Source organism: Haemaphysalis longicornis, unplaced genomic scaffold (genome assembly GCF_048455015.1).
Source record: "Haemaphysalis longicornis isolate Haplotype H1 unplaced genomic scaffold, Haemaphysalis longicornis Haplotype H1 scaffold_13, whole genome shotgun sequence".
In the NCBI taxonomy this organism is placed as follows: Eukaryota; Metazoa; Arthropoda; class Arachnida; order Ixodida; family Ixodidae; genus Haemaphysalis; species Haemaphysalis longicornis.
In genome coordinates, this window is record NW_027526233.1 from 55,800,556 (window position 1) to 55,824,127 (window position 23,572).

Here is a 23,572-nt window from a genome sequence, read left to right on the forward strand (position 1 = left end):
TTTTAAAACGCATCACGATCGCGAGGTTCGTGAGTCCTACCTTATCTATAAGTTTAAATCAGCGTCGTTTGGCATAAATGAAAGTTATTGAAAATAATTTGTCTTTCCTCCGATTAAAATTTCGGCTCCATTTCTCAGGCTAGTGTTATGCCTGTTCATTTCTTTCCCTAAATAATATTCTCCCATTAGTTGGCGAGCTCCGGTAGTTGGGTATATTTTCGTGCTAGCACGACCTTTTTTGGCACAATGGCTTCACTGAAGCAAATTTGATGAACAAGTCTGGACAATGTTTTCTGGGTAGAAGGCTGCAGTACCATTTTTAGCTTTGATTATCTCACCTTGTAATTAATTTGTGAACGCGAGCGTGTGTGATTGCTTTCGTGTCCTCTTTCTTTTTTGTATTGTTGTTTTGTAATATTCGTTGCTGACCACCTCGGCATTCCCTGATCTGGCACCATGCGCCGGGCAGATGAATAACACTTGCTGCCGCGTCATACGCGTGCACCTGCCTGTTTTCTTTCTTTTCATGACTTGTTTGACCTTGTCCTTTTTTTTCTTACCAATGTACACTCATTTCGAGTCGAAACTACCTGTCCTAATGCTTTTTGGCGTGACCCTTGCCTCCCCCCAACCGAAGCCAGGTGTCTCATGATTCAATGATCTTACCCGGATTCTTAGAACGGGTGTGAATGGGCAGATGTTCGCCCTTTGTGTGCATATCTTCTTTGGAACGTCTTGTTCCGCGTGACTAATCTTTTTGCCCATGTCAAACACGTGCATGGGCATATCTTGTTTCGAACCCTCTTTTACCCCTGTTGCCAAGTGGGAGGAACATTACCTTGTTATTTATTATTATTCTTTGTTTATATTTTTTCTCTGTGTTTGGTTTTTCTCTCTCTTTTTTCCAAGTTCGTATCGCGTGACTGTGTGTTCTGATTATCCTTTTTATAATTTATTTTCCTGCTCTCTTTTCATTCTTTTGTTACCAACCAACCATGATCCATTAGTACAAACTCTCCCTCCTCTTACCTTGCCCTCGCCCTTGTTACATTTTCTGTATATATATAGCTCTGAAACGAACTTATTTTGTACTCTGAAGAAAGGGAGTCCTCTCCCTGAAACGTCAGTAAACTTATTTATATTTTCTACGTCCTTCTCGTTTGTCTCTGTCTCTACTAACCTTATTTTTTTCGCGCTCTGTGTGAGTTTTTATCTTTCTTTTTAGACTATATATATATATATATATATATATATACATATATATATATATATATATATATATATATATATATATATATATATATATATATATATATATATATATATATATACTTATATATATTGAGAGACGGCGTTTCGCAAGAAGGACTTTATTCAGTCGCCGAGCCCAGACGTTCGCCCGCAGTCGAAGCGAGGGGATGATGATGATCATTTACAGATGATAATGGCGATGGGTGCAAAGACATGACTAAACGAGAAACACACCCCTTAGTGTCCACAATGCAAGCGATGATGGTTATGCTGCGGTTGGGCATAATGTCCGGCAATAACGTCCCTATGCTCACAATATATATATATATATATATATATATATATATATATATATATATATATATATATATATATATATATATATATATGTATATATATATATATATATATATACATATATAAATTTACACATATACGGTCGAAGAAGAAACGTTTCCAATGGTTTAGAAGAAATATCAATAAGTAGAGTCCGACGCACGCCTCAGAGAACGAAAACAAACATGTTGACTAACGTTTCGGCTGGCTGGAGGTCAGTCTTCATCGGCGTAATCCCGGTACGTAATCATCGCTACATATGTATCTATATATATATATTGTAACGAGGAAGACTTGCCACCATCGACGTAACGCTACCAGCGCAGCTACACAGCGGTGAAGTAGGAAGAACAGCCAGCGGAGCGTATTACGTCATGAGACCTACATCATCATCATGGCAAGACTCAAGATCATCATCACTAGTCGGTGGTCACGAGAGCTGAGCGCGCACGGCAGAACCCCTTCGGACTCAGCTGAGCCTCTGCGTTCCAACGCCTTGCTGCCGTCCTGCCAATAAACCTCGCCATAATTTTGGTGAAGGTGCGGATTCCATCCTCGTCCCGCTCCTCAGCTGCACCCCGTGTACCCGCAAGCCTGGAACTCCGGAGTCGCACCTTGCCTTCTACCGGTGAGTCAGCCATGCCTAGCGACGCCCGAAACACGACATCGCCTTCACCATCGGCTGTCGTCTGCTCCGGGGTGATCCGCGAACGTGACCCGGCGATGTTCACAGGCGCAGACGACCAGGACGTTGAAGATAGGCTTTCGGCTTACGAGATGGTAAGCGCGCACAATAAGTGTGACTATGCTATGGAGCTAAAAAACGTGAGCTTCTCTTTGAGGGGACTTGCTGAAAAATGGTATCACAACCACCCAGAGGATCGCGCAACCTGGACCGCATTCAAAACGAGCTTTTCGGTGGTATTCGCGCGGAGCAGGGTTTGAGAGAGCGAGCTCAAGAGGCTGGCGAGAACTTTACCAGCTACATCGAGGATGTGGTCAACCTTTGCAGGCGCATGGATCTTTCCATGCCTGAGCAAGACACCATCAAACATACACTGAAGGGAATAGATGAGGATGCGTTCCAGATGCTGTTGGCGAAAAACCCTCAAAGCGTCAGAGACGTGATCAGCTTGTTACAAAGCTATGACGAGCTGCGGAGGCAACGTCGCCTCACTCGTCGCCGCCCTGTGGAGCGTGAGGAGCCGCTCTGTGGCCTGGCAGTCGACGAAAACCCCTCGCTACTGAACCGCATCAAGGAGCGTGTTCGAGAAGAGATGGCGCGGCAGATCTCTCTCCTGCCTTGTACATCCCTGCCATCGTCATCGGTACCAGATCATTGCTTGTCGTCGCCGCTCTGTCGAATAATTAGGGAAGAAGTCGCCGAAGTCATGCCGACCACGCAGGCTGCTCCCCAGCCGTTGCCTGTAGCGGCGCCACTATACGCTGAAGTTGCGACACGGCAGGCTCCTCCTACCGCCAACGTGCCTTTACGCCGCCCGTAGCCGCCGCCCTATCTCCCTCCGGCTTCCTCGGCACCGCTCCACAGCAACCCTTGGCGCACCCCGACAACCGGCCCATCTGCTTCGCATGTCGTATTCCCGGTCACGTTGCGCGTTTCTGCCGCTGCCGAGTTTCCCCCTTCACTGACGCCTACCGAGCCCCTGCCTACCCTGTCTACACGCCGAATCTGTCGAACGACCACGCACCAATGGAGCCATCGCGTTACTGTTTTCCATCGGAGGCACCGACAGTTAACAGCCGTTCACCGTCCCCGCGTCGTCGTTCAGTGTCCCCCATGCGACGTCGCCCCACCACTCCCCAGGAAAACTAGTCGCCGCAGTTCCCGAGGCAAGAACTGCGACGACCACGACACACGCAAGCCCTCATGTTTATCCTACGAATGTGATTAACGTTTTTGTTGAAGGAGTCGCCACCCTTGCGCTTGTTGACACTGGTGCCGCAGTTTCAGTCACGGACGCAAAACTATGCCGCAAGATTCGAAAAGTGACGACCCCTGTTTCCGGTTTTTGCCTTCGCACAGCTAACGCCGAACAAGTTGAACCTCTCACAGCATGCACAGCCTGGGTCGTTGTACAGGACGCCCCTTACGTCATTGAACTCCTGGTGCTTATTCATGCTCTCATGATATCATTTTAGGATTGAACTTTCTGTCACGCCATCAAGCCATTATAGATTGCGCCCGCGCTGAAGTTGTGTTGCTTCCAGTGTGTTATGCCCAGTTCAACGATTTGCCTTTACCCTCGCACAAGCTCGCTGTTACGGAAGATACCGACATTCCTCCAAACTCTGCAGTGTTAGTACCAGTGTCCTGTGCTTCCCTCTTCAATTCGATCGTAATTGAAACCGGCCTTCCTGCTATGTACATCACTAACCCATCCACGTCGGCGTTCACTGTGCTTCGCGGGGAGTGCATTGGTTGTGTCGAGCCCCTCGACACCAACCTCCTAGCCGAAGTCCCCGACGACCCATCATTGCTGCTAGTTAGTGCCCTCACACCTTCCGCATCGGCGCCCAGTTCCAACATTCTATTTTCTTCTGTCGACTCTGAACTTTCACCTCCGCAGCGTGATCGCCTCCTGTGTCTACTCAACCGGTTCCGCTACTCTTTCGACTGTGAGCAAACTTCTTTGGGTCGCTCTTCCACCGTCAGCCACAACATTGAAATGGGGTCCCACTCGCCGTTACGGCAACGACCATACCGCGTGTCGGCCGCTGAACGTCGGGTTAAAGAAGAACAAGTCGACGACATGCTTCATCGAGGTGTTATACGCCCTTCAAACAGCCCATGGGCGTCACCCGTTGTCCTTGTTAAGAAGAAAGATGGCTCCATCTGATTCTGTGTCGATTACCGTCGTTTGAACAAGATCACTCGCAAAGACGTATACTCTCTGCCCCGCAACGACGACGCTCTCGACTCCTTGCAAGGTGCTGAGTTTTTCTCTTCTTTGGATTTGCGATCTCGGTATTGGCAGGTCCCTATGGCAGACGCTGATCGTCCCAAGACCGTCTTCGTCACCCCTGACGGGTTGTACATATTTAACGTGATGCCGTTTGGACTATGCAACGCTCCCGCTAACTTTAAGCAAACGATGGACACTATACTGCGAGGACTCAAATGGAAAATATGTCTATGCTACTTAGACGACATCGTTGTGTTTTTCCCCGACTTTGACACACACCTCGAGCGCCTCCAACAAGTATTCAAATGTCTGACCGATGCCGGCCTTCAACTCGATCTTAAGAAGTGCCATTTTGCTGCCCGGAAGCCAACTATTTTGGGTTATGTAGTCTCAAAGGATGGCGTTCTCTCTGATCCAGCTAAACTTCAAGCTGTTGATGCGTTTCCCAAACCGACCAGCATGAAAGATCTACAAAGTTTTATTGGACTATGTCCCTATTTTCGTCGATTTGTCTCTAACTTGGCCGCCGTGATATCACCATTAACCAAGCTTCTCAGTGGAGAAAAAGATATTTCTGCTTGGTCACCGACATGCGATGAGGCGTTTTCCACGTTACGCTGCCTCTTGACCTCTGCGCCCATTCTCCGGCACATCGACCCAGATGCGCCGACGGAAATTCATACTGATGCCAGTGGTGTCGGCTTGGGCGCTGTGCTTGCGCAGCGAGAAGCAGGATTTGACGAGTATGTCCTCGCTTACGCAAGCCGTACTCTTACTCAGCCGGAATATAACTACTCCGTCATAGAGAAAGAGTGCCTAGCCCTCGTATGGGCCGTCGACAAATTTCGCCCCTAGCTATACGGTCGCCAATTCGATGTCGTGACGGACCATCATGCTCTCTGTTTGCTGTCCTCGTTGAAAGACCCATCCGGACGACTTGGGCGTTGGGCTCTTCGCCTCCAGGAATACGATATCCGTGTGATATACCGCTGTGGCCGCAAGCATGCCGATGCTGATGCGCTATCTCGCTCACCTGTCACCTTCGCTTCTGCATCTCTCGACGCGGCAGACAGTGTTGGCGAGCCCCTTCGTTTTGCTGACATGCCAGCTGAATAGTGCAAAGACCTGTGAATTTCTTCAATTTTGGCTGTCCTTTCACACCCGGCGACGACATCAGCACCCCGAGCCCTCCACCGTCAAGCGCGCCACTTCTCCATTCGTGATGAGCTTCTCTTCCGCCGTAGCTACCTCTCTGAAGGCCGAAAATGGCTGCTTGTGATCCCTTGCCACTTGCTGTCTACAATCTGCAACTCCTTTTACGCAGATGCGCAGTGTGCCCATTCCAGAGTGCTCAAGACATACCAGCGCCTCCGGGTGCGCTACTACTGGCGCGGAATGTACACGTTTGTCCACAAGTTCGTTCGCTCTTGTGCCGACTGCCAGCGCCGAAAGTTACGACTGGACCCACAGGCAGGTGCTTTGCAGCCGTTGCCATGCCCAGCCCGACCTTTTGATCGTGTTGGTATTGACTTGTATGGGCCTTTAACGTTAACGGCTACTGGCAACCGCTGGATTATAGTCGCTGTAGAACACCTCACCCGATACGCCGAAACAGCCGCATTGCCAGCCGGCACTGCGCGTGACGTCGCAAAGTTCCCTTTACATCGTTTCGTGCTCGGACACGGTGGGCCTCGTGAACTGCTCAGCGACAGGGGCCATGTAATCCTCTCCGAGGTCTGAAGCCCTACTCGCAGCATGCCGCGTCACCCACAGGTCCGCTACAGCCTACCACCCACAGACCAATGGCCTTACGGAGCGTTTCAACCGTACCCTGGGTGATATGCTAGCAATGTCTGTCTCTTCAGACCACACGAATTGGGTCCAGGTCCTCCCATTTATAACGTACGCATACAACACCGCTCAGCAGGCCACTACAGGGATTTCCCCATTCTTTCTTCTTTACGGACGCGAACCTTCGTGTCTCCTGGATACCATCCTTCCGTATCGACCAGACGCCTCAGAATACGCGCTGGTTTCTGAGACTACTTCGCACGCCGAGGAGTGGCGACAGCTTGCCCGCGCATTCACTACGGAAGAGCAGTCACAACAAAAACACCATCGTGATGACTCCAAGCCATCAGCTCAATTTTCTCCCGGCTCTCTTGACTTGCTCTATATATCGTCTACTACTGCCGGCCTATCCAGCAAGCTTCTTTCGAAGTACCACGGCACATACCGTGTAGTGAAGCGTACCTATCCCATCAACTATGTCGTGGAACCACTGACGCCTTCGACTGATCTTCGCCGGCGCGGACGCGAAGTTGTCCAGGTTCAGCGCCTCAAGCAATACTACGATCCTCTTATTTTGTCGTGTCCATAAGTAGCCAGGTTGGCTCTTTTTGCCGCGGGGGGTGATTGTAACGAGAAAGACTAACCACCATCGACTTAGCGCTACCAGCGCAGCTACACAGCGCTGAAGTTGGAAGAACAGCCAGCGGAGCGTATTACCTCATGAGACCTACATCATCATCATGGCAAGACTCAAGAGCATCATCACCAGTCGGTGGTCACGAGAGCTGAGCGCGCATGGCAGAACCCCTTCGGACGCAGCTGAGCCTCTTTGTGTTCGAACGCCTTGCTGTCGTCCTGCCAATAAACCTCGCCATAATATATACATATCAAAATATATATATATATAATATATATATATATATATATATATATATATATATATATATATATACATATATATATATATATATATATGTGTGTGTGTGTGTGTAGGATGAATAAGTTCCGGACTTCCGGACTTGGTTTCAAAAATACACGAGAGGGTAGACACACATATGAAAACGATGATTGAACGAACGTTACGACCGGGGTCCGGTCTGCGTCAGAGTGACGAAGACGGTACCCCGGTCGAAACGTTAGTTCAATCATCCGTTTCATGCCTGTGTCTACACTCTCGTGTACATATTACCAATATATATTACCAATATATTACCAATATATTACGAAGTATATATTACCAATATATATACACCAATTACCGGCGGCGTGGGGAATTGGTGTTTTCAAGAATGGATGTGTCTCCGGTGGCTTCCGTTCTGTATTTATTTGTAGTTCGTGTAGTTTGCGGTTCGTGCGTCGAGACGTTCCCTGCACCATTCATTTATTCGTGTAATGCGTATGGAAAGTGTTTTTGAACAGCTCGCTATCCTGTCTTTTTTTTATAATGGATGAAGTTGAATATTGCTGGGCTTTTTAGAAGAGAGTTTGTCATCATGTATAGTGCCACATGTATAATGCCCTCCCTTCCCGGTTCCCTCGCCCCAACCCGCCAATGTTGTTAAAAAAATGGTACACTGCAGCACACCCTCTGCACCTATATAAGCGTGCGTGCTCCAACGTTGTATCTTACTCAAGATGAAGACTGGTCCTGAAGTCGAAACGTCAGTAAACCACTGTTTTTGTTTTTAATCGTGCGTCTACCATTTTGTTAAGTATTTCTTATGGTTCGTTGAGAAGTTTCTTTTACAGCTTTATATATATATATATATATAGGATAGAAATAAGAGTTGGCAGTCAAGAAAACCTCGGAAAGCAAAGGGGCGGATTTGGCAGATCATTGAAGCAGATAAAGAATTCGGAAAGAAAGATAGAAAGTGGAGAAAAAAATGCCCGCCAGGTGGGATTCGAACCCGAAAGTGGGGCGAAAATTGTCCCGCCGGTAGCGTAGTGGTGATCGCACAAGATCGGTATTCTGGAGGTCGTGGGTTCGGATCCCACCTGGCGGGCATTTTTTCTCCACTTTCTTTGTTTCTTTGCAAATTCTTTATCTGATTCAAAGATCCACCACATCCTCCTGTTTGCTTTGCGAGGCTGCCAACTCTAATTTCTGTCCTATTTTTAACAAGCCTTTTATTACTATTCTGATTCGCTATATATATATATATATATATATATATATCAAGGAGACACAATCTCTCCAATGTTCTTCACAGCATGCTTACAAAAAGTATTCAGAACGTTGGATTGGGAACAGGTGAGAGTAAGGGTTAATGGAGAATACCTCAGTAACCTCAGATTTGCTTATGACGTTGCCTTGCTAAGTAACTCGGGGGACGAATTGCAAAGCATGCCTTCCGCACTGGGCAAACAGAGTAGAACCGTGGGCCTGAAAATTAATATGCAGAAAACTAAAGTAATGATCAATAACCTCGGGACAGCACAGCAGTTTGAGATAGATGGCGAGGCAGTGGAAGTGGTAAGCGAATATATATACTTAGGCCAAGTTGTGACCCCAGTTGCCAACCATGAGGCAGAGATAATTAGAAGGATCAGAATGGGGTGGGGTGCATATGGCAGACATTCTCAGATAATGAATAGCAGCCTACGATTGTCGCTGAAGAAGAAAGTGTATGACAGCTACATCTTACCGGTACTCACCTACGGGGCAGAAACTTGGAGGGTCACTAAGAGGGTTCCACTTAAATTGAGAACGACTCAGCGGGCAATGGAGCGGAAAATGATAGGTGTAACATTAAGGGACAAGAAGCGAGCGGAGTGGGTCAGGGAGCAAAGTGGTGTTAAAGACATATTAGTATTAATTAAGAAGAAGAAATGGACGTGGGCAGGGCATGTAATGCGAAGGCAAGATAACCGCAGGTCATTAAGGGTAACAGAGTTGATCCCTAGAGAAGGCAAGCGTTGCAGGGAGTTGCAGAAAGTTAGATGGGCAGATGAGATCATGACGTTTGCGGGGATAAATTGGTCACAGTTAGCACAGGACCGAAGTAATTGGAGAACAATGGGAGAGGCCTTTGCCCTGCAGTGGGCGTAGATAGGCTGGTGATGATGATGATGAAGATGATATATATATATATATAGATCTGTTGTGTAATGTGACAAGCACATAGCTCGAGGGTACCCAGGCGACGACGGTGAAGCAGTGCGTGGCACGAGAACAGTGTTGCGGAATCAGAGAATTGTGTAGCGAAAGGGAACGAGGAGACCAGACGTCCGGCTAACCAAGATGGCTACGACCGACTGCCGCGAGAGCCGCGCTCGTGGAGCGAGCCCCCGCTGCGTGCCTCGTGGCGCGCTTCTTTCTCTTTATTTAACACACTCCCGCGGCCCCCAAGGTGAGCAGGGACTTGTTGCACCATAATATCTGCTGAACCTGTCGCCGTATCTTAAGTCCCGATGACAGGCGGACGGAAATCCACTGGCGGAAGGAGCATGGTCGCACAACTCTGTCGCGACCGAAACCGGTGACGATGGTGGTCGAGTTGTTAGACGGCAGGCATCGGCTTGTCTTCTAGAAGCACGACGTCCTCTACTTCGAGCTTGGCTGGCGGCTGTTCTGTTACCTCGTGGGTGAATCGAAGCAGCAGGAGGTATTCCCATATCGGACGGTGCCACAGCCGATACCCCTTGGCGGCTTGACGGTGTTGTCACAGTACGCGCAGCTCGCTGCGAGTCAACAAGAGTTCCAGAAGGGAGAGTTTCTGCTGGAGGCACGTGTTCCCTTTGCTTAGCCAGGAGTGCGCTTGGAACAGCGGGCATGGCTTCGCTCTTTGCCACAGGCTTTTCCGACACAAACATGGTGACATTGTCCTCCCTCAGAACAAGCCTGTCTGAGCCCTTCCACTGCGTGCCGAGCACTTTCATGATGCAGGGGTCACCTCTCTTCGGTTTAAAATCAAGTTTCACCTTTTGGAAGGACGGATGGTTGGCGACGTTGCTTCTTGGCTCTTCGTTGCGGAGCAACACTTGATCCCGGTGGGTTTCTTTGCGATCCTGAAGTTCGAACGGTTGGACGGCAGGGTCGTTGAACGTGAAGTTTTCCGTAGTGCCCCGAGTTTCGCTGACTTCCAGGCGGCACATGGACGATCGATCCTTGTCTACGGCGGCGTCTTCCGTGGACGATTCTCCAAGGGAAAGAAAGAGTGCGCTCGAGTGAGCGGTCGAAAGGCTTGAGCTGTCGAGTTGAGTACCTTGAACGGTCCAGCCCAGAACCGTCTCCACGGCCATCAGAGTAGGGGAAATTCTTGAAACGTTTGCTGTTGCCACCTTCCAATACGCGTCTCAACCGATCAACACGCTGACCTGGTTCTCTCGAAACGTGGGCGCAAGTCGGGCGTCCGCAGCAACTTGACCCTGATCGGCAATCGCACGAATGATTTCTTTGCTGAGGGGCGGGCTTGTGATGGTGCAGATGCTGGGAACTTCCAGGGCCTCGACTGTGATGTTCTGGCCATCGTGCTGACTTTTAAGTGTCAACGAGACTCTGTTGCACGTAACAGGTGCTCTCGGGCGAGTGTCTCCGAACGTAGAAAGCGTTAGACGTTCGACACCGTTGACCGGACAACAAAGTGCTTGGGACACGTCGCGTCGAATGAACGTTCGCTGGCTCCCGGTGTCCAGCAAAAAGCGAACGAGCAGCTGGTGACTCTTGCCGAGGGCCCATGCGCGGCCTGTCTGGAGAAGCACCGACATGGGTCCTGCACCGCTGGTTGACGCGGATGTCACCGCGCTGGCATTATTGATTACTGCCCCTTTGCTGCGACCTTGCTCCGACTCTGGACTGGTGGGCCCAAACCCTTCCGCAGGGAGCTGGATGTCGCACAGTGACGTGAGGTGGCGACGGGAACAGTGGCTGCAGACAAGACTGTTGGCTGTTCTGCAGTGCCTGGCGAAATGGTTGTGCTTTCCGCACCTGAAACAGCACCTGTTTGCCTGCAGTCGCTTTCGCTTCTCCTCGGGTGATACCGCCGATGTGCAGTGGGCGAGGACGTGGTCCTGAGCGTTGCAAAGTTGACACCTGGGCCGCCCCGAGGGACATTGGGCGCTCAGAGTCATTGCCGTTGGAAGAACGACACGCGGTGGCGACGACTGACGCCTCTCCTGGACGCGGTGCTTTGACGGCACAGAACGATCGGAGGCGCTCTCCTCTCGAATCTCCACCTGGACGCGGAGAAAGTCCAGGATCACCTTGATTTCCTTGGATCTGGCGGAAGGGGACGCGGACGCTTCGGATGTGTCCTGCTGCGCCTCCTTCAGCCTTTGCCGGTACAGGAGGCCCAGGTCGTGCGGCAAGGTCCGCAGCAGTACGCGATGGAGCACGACGGAGTACTGGTCCGGGGAGACGCCCAGGCCTTCCAACGCGTTTATGCGAAACGTGACCGTGTCGTAGAGGACCCGCAATTTGTCGGTGTCGGCCGAATTCTGCACCGGCTCCAAGGCGAGCAATTTGTCCAGGTGGTCGTCCACTAGTAGGTCTTTCCGCCCAAATCTGTTGGTAATGATTTTGACGGCGAAGTCGTAATTGTTTTCGGCCAGCCTGATGCCCTCGATCGCGTCCTTGGCGGGACCGGTCAAGTACGAGAGCAAGTACTTAAACTTTTCGATGCGTGGCAAAGTCGCGTTCGAATGGACGCTTGACTCGAACTGGTCCCAGAACCCTTGCCAGTCGCGTCGGTCGCCCGAGAAGTTCGGTATCTGGAGCTTCGGGAGTGCGGCGAAGCGGGTCCCCTGCGTTGTCTGAGGGGTGCCCGGTCGAGGCTGAGAAGGTGCGCTCCCGCAAGGCTCACCAGACTCCGCTGTAGCTGCGCTGGCTGAAGGGGCCGGGCTCGTGACGGAGCGCACGCGCGTGCGAAGGGCGCAGATGCGCTCGTCGTAGTCAATGGCATCCAACACGTCCGCGTCGAATTCCTCTTCTGTGAGAGCCTCCTGAATCTGGCTGTCCAGCTCGTGCAAGGCTCGCTGCTTGTCGAGAATTATGTCCAGCAGCGTCTGAAATTCGAGAGTCGGTGCCGCCGGGTTCTGCAGGAGCGCGTCGAGTGCCGTCATCTTCTTCGTGACGGTGGCGCGAAGAACTCCCCGGCGGCGACGAAGCGATTCCATGGCGGGAGTAGGCGGGACCGGACGGCTGGGGGTTTTCGGCACCAGAGAATTGTGTAGCGAAAGGGAACGAGGAGACCAGACGTCCGGCTAACCAAGATGGCTACGACCGACTGCCGCGAGAGCCGCGCTCGTGGAGCGAGCCCCCGCTGCCTGCCTCGTGGCGCGCTTCTTTCTCTTTATTTAACAAACAGCTCGAGCTGTCATGGCCGTTTGTACATAGTTTCTCTATGTAAATACATCTCTGCTCTACCGTCAAATATAACGTTTAATCTTTACCTTGTCGTCACGTAGCATTTCGGTGGAGGGTGCGGTCTCCATTCCCCTTCCGGTTCCCAAGCTTCACCCCGTTTCGGCTCCTGAAAGAGCCGCCTCGAAGCTCCAGGATCACAGTGGCCGCACCAGCAACGGTGAACGATGGACTCGCCAATGCCGGGCCCTGTGTCCTCAACCAATGAACTGCTGAGACCAGCCGAAGCGGGATCACCCGTGAACTGCGAATCCGACGACGCCCGTCCCTGCCCCGTTTTACGGCGGGTCTCCAGAGGCTTCGCACGTTCCTTCTTTTCGTCTGGGGGCACAGCTGTTCCGGGTCCAATTTTCTTCAAGCTCAGCATCATCCCTGGCGGCAAGGACTTCACTGTATATTCCCATCTCATATCGTCAGTATTGCATCCGTGCATGAAATGTGACCTCGACCGGGACGGTGGCCGTTGACTTGTGGGAAGTGTGACATGAATCATAAAATTGACATGGCACATAGTTCGAGGGGACTCCGCCGACGACGATGAAGCAGTGCATGGCACGACCTCAGCTCGAGGTGTCAGGGCCGTTTATGTAAAGACATCGCTGCTCCATTGCTCCATCTTTACCTTGTCGCAACGTAACTATTCATATATAATTACGTGAGAAAGAAAGAAAGAAAAACACGCGCCCAGAGTGGAGGGGGGGTCCCCATTCTGGGCGGGTGTTTTTCTTTCTTTCTCACGTAATTAATAAACAAAAATATTGTAACGTCACGAACGGTAAAAATAGTCTAACCATTCCCCTATGCCTTCTTTGGCATATATATATATATATATATATATATATATATATATATATATATATATATATATATATATATATATATATATATGTATATATAGTGTGAGGACTGATGGCGACGTCCCGAACGGAGCTCCAGGGGTGCACTCAGAGAGGTAGCCCACGGGATCCAGTCGCACACTCCACCACTTGAAAGGCGAAGATTCGAGGCAGCCTTTTATTCAGGCGATCGGGGCCGCAGAACACCAGATCACACAATGATGATGATAACCTACAAACTGAAGAAGTGGCGGAGGCCACTGTGTGATGATGGGGATTTACAGGTGATGCATAGGAATGCGCCCTTGTGAGGGGATTGGCCCTCACACTAGTTCGTCCCTCCAAGCGACGCAGCCACCTGACTCAATCCGTCTCCACACTATTTCCTCCCTCTTCGCGAAGGCAGGCGCCCGTCGCCATCAGTCCTCACACTATCAGTCCTCACACTAAAAAAAAAAAACAAAAAAGTTCCTGCGATTTTGCAGCCGCCCCATTCCATAGGGGCGATTTCCCGTGCAAGCCGGGTGAACTTCCCAAGCGTTGTAGTCCCACACAAGGGCCGAGCGCCAGGCCGGGGAGTCGCTTGTACCTATTTTACCGGTAGGTGCCCGGCGCCACCAAGGAACACGAATTCACATGGTGCCTTCCACAGCCACGATGGACGCTCAACAGACCAAACAGTCAACAGACCAAACAGTCATTGCATTCAGTAAAAGAGATGTGAAAGGGTAGGAGAACATGGCGGGTGCTAGCAGCGTAGAGGAGACAGTGTTACATTGCAGTGGTTGAAGGAGGCAATCGTCTTTCATTGATTGATTGTAAGGTTTAACAAGACGACGCAACACCGGCGATGATGCGTGCCGTTGTGTAGGGCTCCGGAATATTTTTGACCACCTCGGGATCTTTAACGTGCGCCGGAATATCCAACAAGCGGGCGTTCTTGTAGCAATCGTCTTTCGAAAAAATATTCTCTGAGGCGGGTGAATACGAGGGCAATTTTTTTATTGTTGTATTGGCTATCTCTGCGGCCCCGTGGCCATGTTACTTCTTACTAATCATATACCACGCAAAACGCGACATAATTATCATGCCATCTAGGCTCGAGCATACTGCTGTAAAATATCGCTACCAGATTTTACATGTTAACCGACCGGATGTCAAGAAAATTCTTTCGCGGTACCGTATCACGACTAGCGCCCAGTAGAGCGCTGAATAAAAAATAACAAAAAAGTATGAACGACTGGCGCCAAAGAAACCCCGAAAACATGAGCATTTATCGGCAAAGTGAGCATGTTGTTTTCAAATGTGCACCAGGGATGCAGCAGTGAGGCTGTTTCTTGTCATGGGCTCAAGCTCACGATTGACCACCGCTTCCCAGCAAAGCGTATTTCAGCGTGTAGGGCAAAACAAGAATACGCAGTATAGGAAAATGGCGCCACGTGTTCCATTTGAAGATCGGAAGCTAATAACAAGACTTTTCATGGATGCCGCAGCGGTGAGCCGAATAATTTGTGTCTTGCGAGACGAAGGAAGGATTTCAGATGCCAAGAGACCTGGCCGACCAATGTCACACAATATATTCGGGACGGACTCATTGTTTCGGCAGTTGTCGCAAACCCCTTTCTCAATGCCAGTGAAATCCCTGATGAGTTGTCTCTGGAAGTGTCCAAGTCGACGATAGGCCAGCGTTTGAACTAAGCCGAGAATTCAACCTGTGTGGCAGCAAAAAGCCTTTCCCGACTGGGCGTCAATGGCAGCAGCGGCTGTAATTTTCACAGTAGCGCCAGCATTGGGCCTAATAAGAATGGGGCACTGTCGTTTTTTCTGACGAATCCACCTTTTGTACTCGCTAGGATCGGCAGTCGCGTATATGGAGGCCCTTCGATCCGACGTAACCGCTGCCTTCACTTGGCCATGTCCGCATCGTTAGCTTGTTTGGAAATGGAGAAAGCTCTCGTGGCTTTATCTTTCCAAATCAGCTTTAAACGTACTTTCTATGAGGGCTTTTTAGTAATGCAAGTGTATATCAAAGTAGTCATGGCGCAAAGTAATTTGGAATAAATAATTTCATGTTAGCATCATATCTAATGCACTTTTTTCATATTGTCTGCATAAGAGAGCATACAACGCATGTAGTAACCTTTTATTCATGAATAACTACATTTGTTTTTTTTTAAATTTTAGCTGTAAATCCGATCTCTTTTAAATTAGCAGGTACAATCCAGACTATATTCACAGAGCACTTTCAAGTGGACGCTGCGCAGTCTCTTTGTGGAGAGCCATCATCCGCGAAAGGCCTCTTATCCGCATTGAGGGGCGCTTCAGGGCGTCCTGCTAGACTATAAACCCCTGCGTGCTCGATTACACTTTCCCCGTCGGGTGCATTATTTTTCAGCAGGACAACAGCCCCGTGCACATTGCATATCGGGTGACCAACCTGCTTGAGGATCTGCCGTATGCGTTCAACAGTGGCCTATGAACGGTGCACATTAGAATTCCATGGAGAATGTGGGAGCTCATGAAGTCGCGCCTGTCCAGAAGAGACTTCTCAGAAGGTACAGCGGAGGCGCTCAGGAGGGCCATTCACGAAGAATACGCCCGTGTGTACGAGATTTTGGCGCACGTTAAAGATCCCCAAGTGGTCAAAATTATTCCGGAGACCTCCACTACGGCGCGCCTCATCGCCTGCGTTTCGTCGGCGCGTTAAACGCCGCAATCAATCATTCGCGAAGAATGGGAAAGCCATTGTGCAAACCTCGAGTTTTTTATTTCGATTTACGAGTCAATGCCAAGAAGAATGAGCGAAATCATTTCCGCAGGCGGCCGCTTCACTCACTACTCAAGTTGGGTAATGGGAATTAGCACAGCAGCGTGCTTCACAGATGCTTTTTATTGCTGGCCTCGAGCGGTGCGTTGATTTTTAGCTGGTGTAGAAAACCGGGTTCCATTTTTGTAAATTTTTGTCAAACCCACGGCCACTCCGATCACTTCTCCGTTTACCCATTCTTCAATAGTTTTAATACGTGTGCATGATGAAGTCTCTTCGCGCTTTGATCGAATAAATTGTTTCTCGCTTCAGTTCGTATTCCGTTTTGGTGTGCTCATGCTTAGTTAACAACCAATTGCATGTATTACAAAAAAATATTAGGTTCGTTCCCCGATTGTGATTGATATCTACTGAGCCAGTGTGTAGCCGCAGTTACAAACGGTTTCCTCAATACATGGCAATCTCTCTCTGTACACTGCGTTATAATAACTACAAAACGATTCTCCAACGTTTACAACTTCACCAACGAATTAAAACGAGTAAACAAAACTCGGAATAATGGTATAGTCACCTTATCAGCACATTTTCATAGAATTGATTTTTGAATATATTTAACAACACATGAGGTAAAGCCGCTTTCTGTAAATATACTCCCTCCGTAGATTTCCATGCTTCGCTGCGCAACAGGCAGAGTGAGAAGGCCAGCTTACAAAGACCAAGCTTCCCTCCGATCTTCATAAAGTCATTATGCAGGACTTTGGTGCAAGTTAGTTGGTTCATGTTCATGAAAAACCAAAAACAGCACAAACGAAACAGGACCGAGAAAAGAAGCAGGTAGAACACAAACGGTCGCTTTACCTGTAAACACAGACACGTTGCTGGGAACTCCGGAGGGAGTGTAAAACTATACAAAGACATGCTGTAGTCAGGCCCAGCACAAGAACATCGCAGCTGTTAGAAATACCCAGGAGGGAGAGCATATGTGAGCAACGCATCTTTACCCTCACCCTCGGCCCCTTAAGCGTGTGCGCTCAAGACGGGTTGAGCAAAGAAACTGGCCCCTGGCTCCAAGCTCTGAATGCGGTCAGCGCCATAGAGTTTCTTACAGTATACACTAAAGAGGAATCTGGCGCTGGCGTCTATGCGGCTCACATCAAGGCCGTCTGTGTCGTCATGGAGGGCCATTTTACATCGCGCTCGCGTCAGTTTCATCATTGGCTGGGATTGAAACGTTTTGTGACCGCAAGTTTTAACAAAGTGCCACAAAAACTAGAAAAATAGTGTGCAAATATTTAAATGTAAAATAAAAACAGCTTGTTTTAAAACTAAAAAAATGAGAAAGTAAAGCTTATTTTTGTCGGAATGGTTCTGCCTGCTATTCCGCAGGCCAAGGTTATAGTTAAGAACAAGTTTATAATTTGGGGGGGGGACTCATTAGAGACCCTTATTTTATTAATTTTACCATTATTGCAAATAGGAATTTGCTTGAAGAGTTTGAACGTTTTTTGAGTTTGCCTATAAAACGTGGCCTTCGTGGTGAACCTGTCCACCGACCGCCGACTAGTTTGACAAGAAAAATAAAAACGCTTGTAGAAAATATCAGGTCATTTGCGTGCAGAAGCACATTTGCGGAAGGTAATTTAGTTCTTAAGGAATCACTGAGCAAGAGGTCGCGGGTTCGATTCCCGGCCGCGGCGGCCGCTTTTCTGATGGAGGCGAAAAGCAAAAACGCCCGTGTGTACGAGATTTCGGCGCACGTTAAAGATCCCCAGGTTGGCAAAATTAATCCGGAGCCTTCCACTATGGCGCACGTCATCGCCTGCGTTGCGTCGGCCCGTTAAACCCTAAAATCAATCAATTGACCAGAAAAAAGAAAACGTGGCGTTAAACAGTCCCGTATCTGCCGTATCCCCGTTAAGCGCCCGTGTCTGTCGTATCCCCGTGGTCTTATCATGTCGTCGTCGAAGTACGCTTTCTGTCTTCTTTTGGTCGGCTGCAAATTTCGCGGCGAAATATTACCCACTCAGTCATGCGTCTTTCGAGTGCGGCATGAGCAACGTCAGGTGCGATCACGCCCTGCCTGCTATTTCAGCAAATACGGCTACCATGGAACAGGGAGGATTTCGGCTTCCTCGTAGCTCGTAAACGTGTTAAGCAAATTCCGAAAACCGCTTAAGAATCTAATTGTCATACCAAGCCCAAGCCAAAAAGGGGGTTGTTCCCATGAATCCCCACGATGACACGGCTTACAAGGTGCAGTTTCCTCTCTAAATATTTACTAAGTAAATCTATGGTCGGCGCTGCCGTTTGAAGAGAAGGAAATACAGGCTAGCGAGCGTGGTTGGACGCGCACGTGCACATCGATTCCTTGACACCAGAGGTACAACGTCAGATGTCGCGGCAATGCATTTTGCCACGCACTCGCGTGCCCCGCTTTATTCTGACCCCGGGTGTGCCTTCGCCTTGTGGGACTGGATGCGCTTTGGTTGATTTGTCGTTGGCGGGAGAGGAAGAGGAAAGGAAAGGCACTGGGGGTATTTTGAGCTCGGCAGGGAGCTCACCTGCATACAGCCAAGTGCAGGGGAAGGAAAGTAAAGGAAGAGGGACGGTATGAAGTGGAGAGTGAGAGAGAAAGGGAGAGAGAGAAAAAGGTACAAAGAGTCTTAGAGTCAGGCCGTCAGTCCTGAAAGACTCAGTCCTAGAAAGCAGTCAGTCCGGTCACACAGTTCTGGCACTACACTCCGGGGTACAGCCGCTGCGTGAGGCAGGTCCTCTCCAGGTAACGGAGCCGATGGGTGAAGACTTCCCGTTGGGTTGCCGCAGGCCCCTTCGGGAAGAGAAGGTCCTCCATGCCGGCGCTGGGAAGGCCTCGACACTGGATGAATGCGCTTTGCGTGAAAAGGTCCTGTACCACTGCTGCCTTCATCCTGCTTTCATAACAATATATTCTAATAACAACAGAACTGTTTAGGGCGCACATTGACCGGCGGTGCTTGGATTCTGTTGGAGTGACAAGCACCGCCAGTGAATGTGCGCCCCAAATGGCGACGCGGCGACCTATTAGAATATATTTTTATGAAAGTAGGATGAAGGCAGCAGTGGTTCAGGACCTTGTGATTCCAGCGAGGTAGGCCAGCTCCGCTCCCACGCCTAGTTCTCCGTCCGATATCCAAACGCTGGGGATGTTGTTTCTTCAGGGGCCGGTGCTCACGAAGACCATCCGGCTCACCCATGGCGGCAAGAACTTGTTGTTTTTTCATTTACTGTTATGTCGCCCCATCAAGTCGTCTGTGCACGCACTGTGACTTGACCAAGTCTTTGCGCATCTACGAGAGCGAAATGTTAACGGAGTACTGACACGAAATTTTCGTGTTACGTTTTTTTTTCGCTGCTATGCGTCCCTACCAGTCCACTAATCATAGAATTAGACATGAGACGGTCGAGCGCAGCCTAAACATTCATTTACGGTGTCGCTTGTTCGTGTCACTTTCGGTTTCGACAAAACGAGTACAGAGCGGCCGCCATGACAGGAGGTATCACGTGACGTCACCATTCTTGCGCACCGCTGCCGCTCTTGACGCACGCGCCCATACCAGCCGAGGTCGTAACCGTCCCCACGCGCCCGGGCAGCATGACGTCAGTCCAAAAACCATGACGTGTACACACGCCCGAGCAGCACGCGCTAATCACAGCCACCGCGTCGGCTTCCTCATAGGAGCCCCGGCGTGGGCAGTTTAAGGAAGGTAGCAGATGATGTCATGTCAGACCGCTGTGGGCTTTCTCGTGCGCGAGAAGATTCAAATGGATTTAAAATACGTCACGCCGAGCGGTTTTGTTGAAACATGCTTGGAGGTATCTAATAAAAAGGAAGCATTTTCCATAGTTGTCTCAGCTTTGAAAGTTTTGTCAGTACTCCTTTAATGGACGAATATTACGCCAGCAGGGGTTTTGTAGCGTTAACGACGAATCTGTGTGTGAGAGCAGCCTACGCGGGATCTCTGATGACAGCTTTGAGGATAACGTAACTAGATCGATCATCACTTGCAACCATGGTTCGAGTCATTTCACCTACGACGTTGCAAAAAAATAAAGCAATATTATCAGGACGACCTGTAGCTGAAACCATAGGGCACAGAGCTAGCGCTTAACGAGGCATTCGCATAACATGTATCGTGAAATGTACGTTCTCGAACTCCGGAATTTCAGGTTTCGCAAGTTTGGAAAAGGAAAATAATTTGACTGGTTATTATTTGCATAAATTGGCGACACGTAAAAATGTAAAGGCGCATTATCCAAAACAACGCATTAGGTGAATAAGATTAAACACAAGGGAATATGATGTTAAACACCCGCTATAGCCTATGAATTGGTTATAATATTATATTTATCATACATTCTACTTTTCACTCATATATAGGAACTTTTTCTTATCAGTGCCAATATGCTTCGCTTTTTATGGGTGTTTGATTAACCTACTGTAGCTTTCCCACTTGGATGCTACAAGACACACTGCGATTGTGGACAAGTTAGTGGGAATGTTTTACACAAGACTAAATGGCGCAACTTCACTGTGTCGCCCGAATTCTGTAGCCGGAAGTAACTGGCTTCACAACTACGAATTGGCTTCCACAGAGAAACGCAACCGCTCGCTCTACATGCACGGGCTTTGTCAAGAGATAAACTGATCTCTGTGTGACAGCATATTGTAGGTATGTTAACAGGTTATACAGAAATCCCCCTAAGACGACTTTGTCGTTAATCCAAATTTCATTTACCTGTCATTATTAGTTATTTCATATTCAGTTTGTGAACGCTACAAAGCTACCTAAAAGTCTCCTGCAACGCTTTTATACAGGCACTTTTCTGGCCCTACTTCTCTCCTTCGTTACGTACAAATACAATCGAAAAAAAAAAATGATCAGGATTGGTGCCGAAATAAAAAAGTTATTCCATTTTTGCGTCTACCAATACAAGTCATTGATGCACTGATTACGTTCAAATCAGAATCTCCGATAACGACGGAGCCCCCTAGGAAAGGCTCAATTTGAAATATTTTGCACGTCATTGTATCAAAATATTGAGCTTAAAATGTTTTAAGTGGTGTTTTTTACATGGCAGAAGCTTTGAAATTCGGCCATCTTCGCAATTGAGATGCGAAGACTCAGGAAAGAGTGAAGCTGCTGGTCTTCGCTAGTTTTTGTGCCCAATTGTTATAAAAGAAGAGGTTAAAAATGATGCTTTAACCATAGAAGCTGCGCAAAATCAAATTAAACAAACCAAACTCTTCTTAGTCGAAAGTCCGAACTACCAACGATAGGAGCAAAAGTCCACCACAACTCTGCCAATGTCTTGAGCCAATGCCGACTATACAAATACAATGGAGATGATTTGCGCTCTACGTTCGCAACAACCCTGCCTGCCCATCAACAAAGCTGTTACTTGAATAGACTTTCCGTGTTCTTTCTTTTTTTCTTCCTCCTGTCTTGCTCCTGATCGATTTCGACATACCACGCCTACTCGCCTCTTTCGAGCTTCGGCATTTCGTCTTGCTACCTGCTTCACACACACACGCAAAAAAAGTGAAAGAAACGAAACAGAAAAGAAGTCCTTGAATCTACCGCAAAGTTCCCCGTCGATGGTACCTGCGCATACTACTTGTATTCTTCTTCGAGCACTGGCCTCCGCAGCCGGAATTCTTCGGACTATAGGAGCGGTTGTTTACGAGTTTTCTTTCTACGCACAGTTTAGTGACCTTGCAATTGCACTTCCATGACGCCCATCTTGGCCCCGAAATTCCCCGAAGCCTCCTTTGAGGTCACCCAGCATCCCCGAAGCCCACCTTAAACCATTCCCCCTGTTTCCCCCGACCCTCTCGTAGTCTTTCCTGTTTCTTTCTTGCGAGGTCCTGTCGTAATAACAACACCTCCGTTTCTCTCTCACTATTTCGCTCCTTTCAACCGACCTTTGACCCTCTCTGCTGTCCTCCTTCCGGCCCCGCTCGTAACAACCACCCTCCTCTCTCTCCAACTCAATCTGTATCTATAAAACAGTGTGCCAGATATGAACCCTGATGCCTTGAAGAATGCAAGTCCCATTGCGAAACATTGGCAGAGATCTAAGGCTGCTACATTCTCCAAAGTATAATTATATTGTAAGAGGCCTTCAAGGAGACGTCGCTCACTGATAGAGCGGAGGAGACAGCCGCCGTTTATTTGGCGAACGCGCAGCCAAGCAGCCCTAGCCTCAAGGATGATAATGATCATGTACAGGTGACGAAGATGAAGCATTACTGAAAAGGATGACAGGTGATGATGATTACACATACGATTGAAATCAGCGAAATATTGAAATCAGCGAAAGAAGATTGAAAACAGCGAACGCTGTTTTCTCCTTATCGGCCTCGTACATTGGTATCTGCCAATACCCTGAACGTAAATCCAGGCTTGAAAAATATTCATCTCCTTGCAAACAATCCAAAGCATCGTCAATCCATGGCATCGGGTCGACATCTTTCCTGGTAATTTTGTTGAGGGCTCGATAATCCACGCAAAAGCGAACTGACCCATCCTTCTTTCTAACTAATACAACAGGAGAAGACCAGGCACTCGCGGAGGGACGAATTATGTCTCGCTTAAGCATATCTGAGACATTCTCTTCAATTATTTTTCGTTCAGACGCCGACACGCGATACGGGCGGCGGCGTATGATGTGAGGACTGTCTGTCTGTATGCGGTGTGCTGCGGCAGTGGTCTGGCCTAACGTTTTGGAAAAGGAGTCGAAAGACAAACGGTGCTTGTCCAGTAAGGCCAATAAGGACTGTGCCTCTGCTTGCGTGACGTCGGGGCTAATGGTGGCGGTCAGCGCTGAAGTAGAAGTGTCCGAAAAAACGGAACGCGGAAGAGCCGACAACGAGCCGATAGGAACAACATCAATGGTCTCTCCCTGATGAGTCGAGGCAACTGTGGTGCCTTCATGCAGCAGGATCAGTTCGGGGCTAGCGTTGGTCACGGGAAGGGTTGCGAACCCTTTGCAGAAGCGTATTAGGCACGTAGCTATCACGACTCCTTTAGAGAGTAGGCTGGCACAAGGGACGACTAAAATGTCCCCCTCACTGATGTCGGCCGATCCAACTGTGAGGAGAGTATCCAGTCCTGGAGAAAGAACACAATCTGCAGCCACTACGAGGTTCACTTGAGGCATACTGCAAACACTCGAAACTTGCTCATTGGAGAGTTCAATGGTTGGGCTATCACAAGAGATGACGGCTGAGGCTGAAGAGAGAAAGTCCCACCCCAAAATTAGC

At 49.0% G+C, this 23,572-nt stretch overlaps 1 protein-coding gene across 1 annotated transcript; it reads right to left on the reverse strand.

The window, feature by feature from the left end:
* Nucleotides 1–10,601: 10,601 nt before the first annotated feature.
* On the reverse strand, nt 10,602–12,365 carry LOC144163843 (uncharacterized). Its single transcript, XM_077694527.1, has 2 exons — nt 12,170–12,365; nt 10,602–11,977 (listed from the first exon to the last, which is right to left on the reverse strand). The coding sequence occupies exons 1-2, from the start codon at nt 12,363–12,365 to the stop codon at nt 10,602–10,604; spliced, it is 1,572 nt and encodes a 523-aa protein (XP_077550653.1).
* Nucleotides 12,366–23,572: the final 11,207 nt, after the last annotated feature.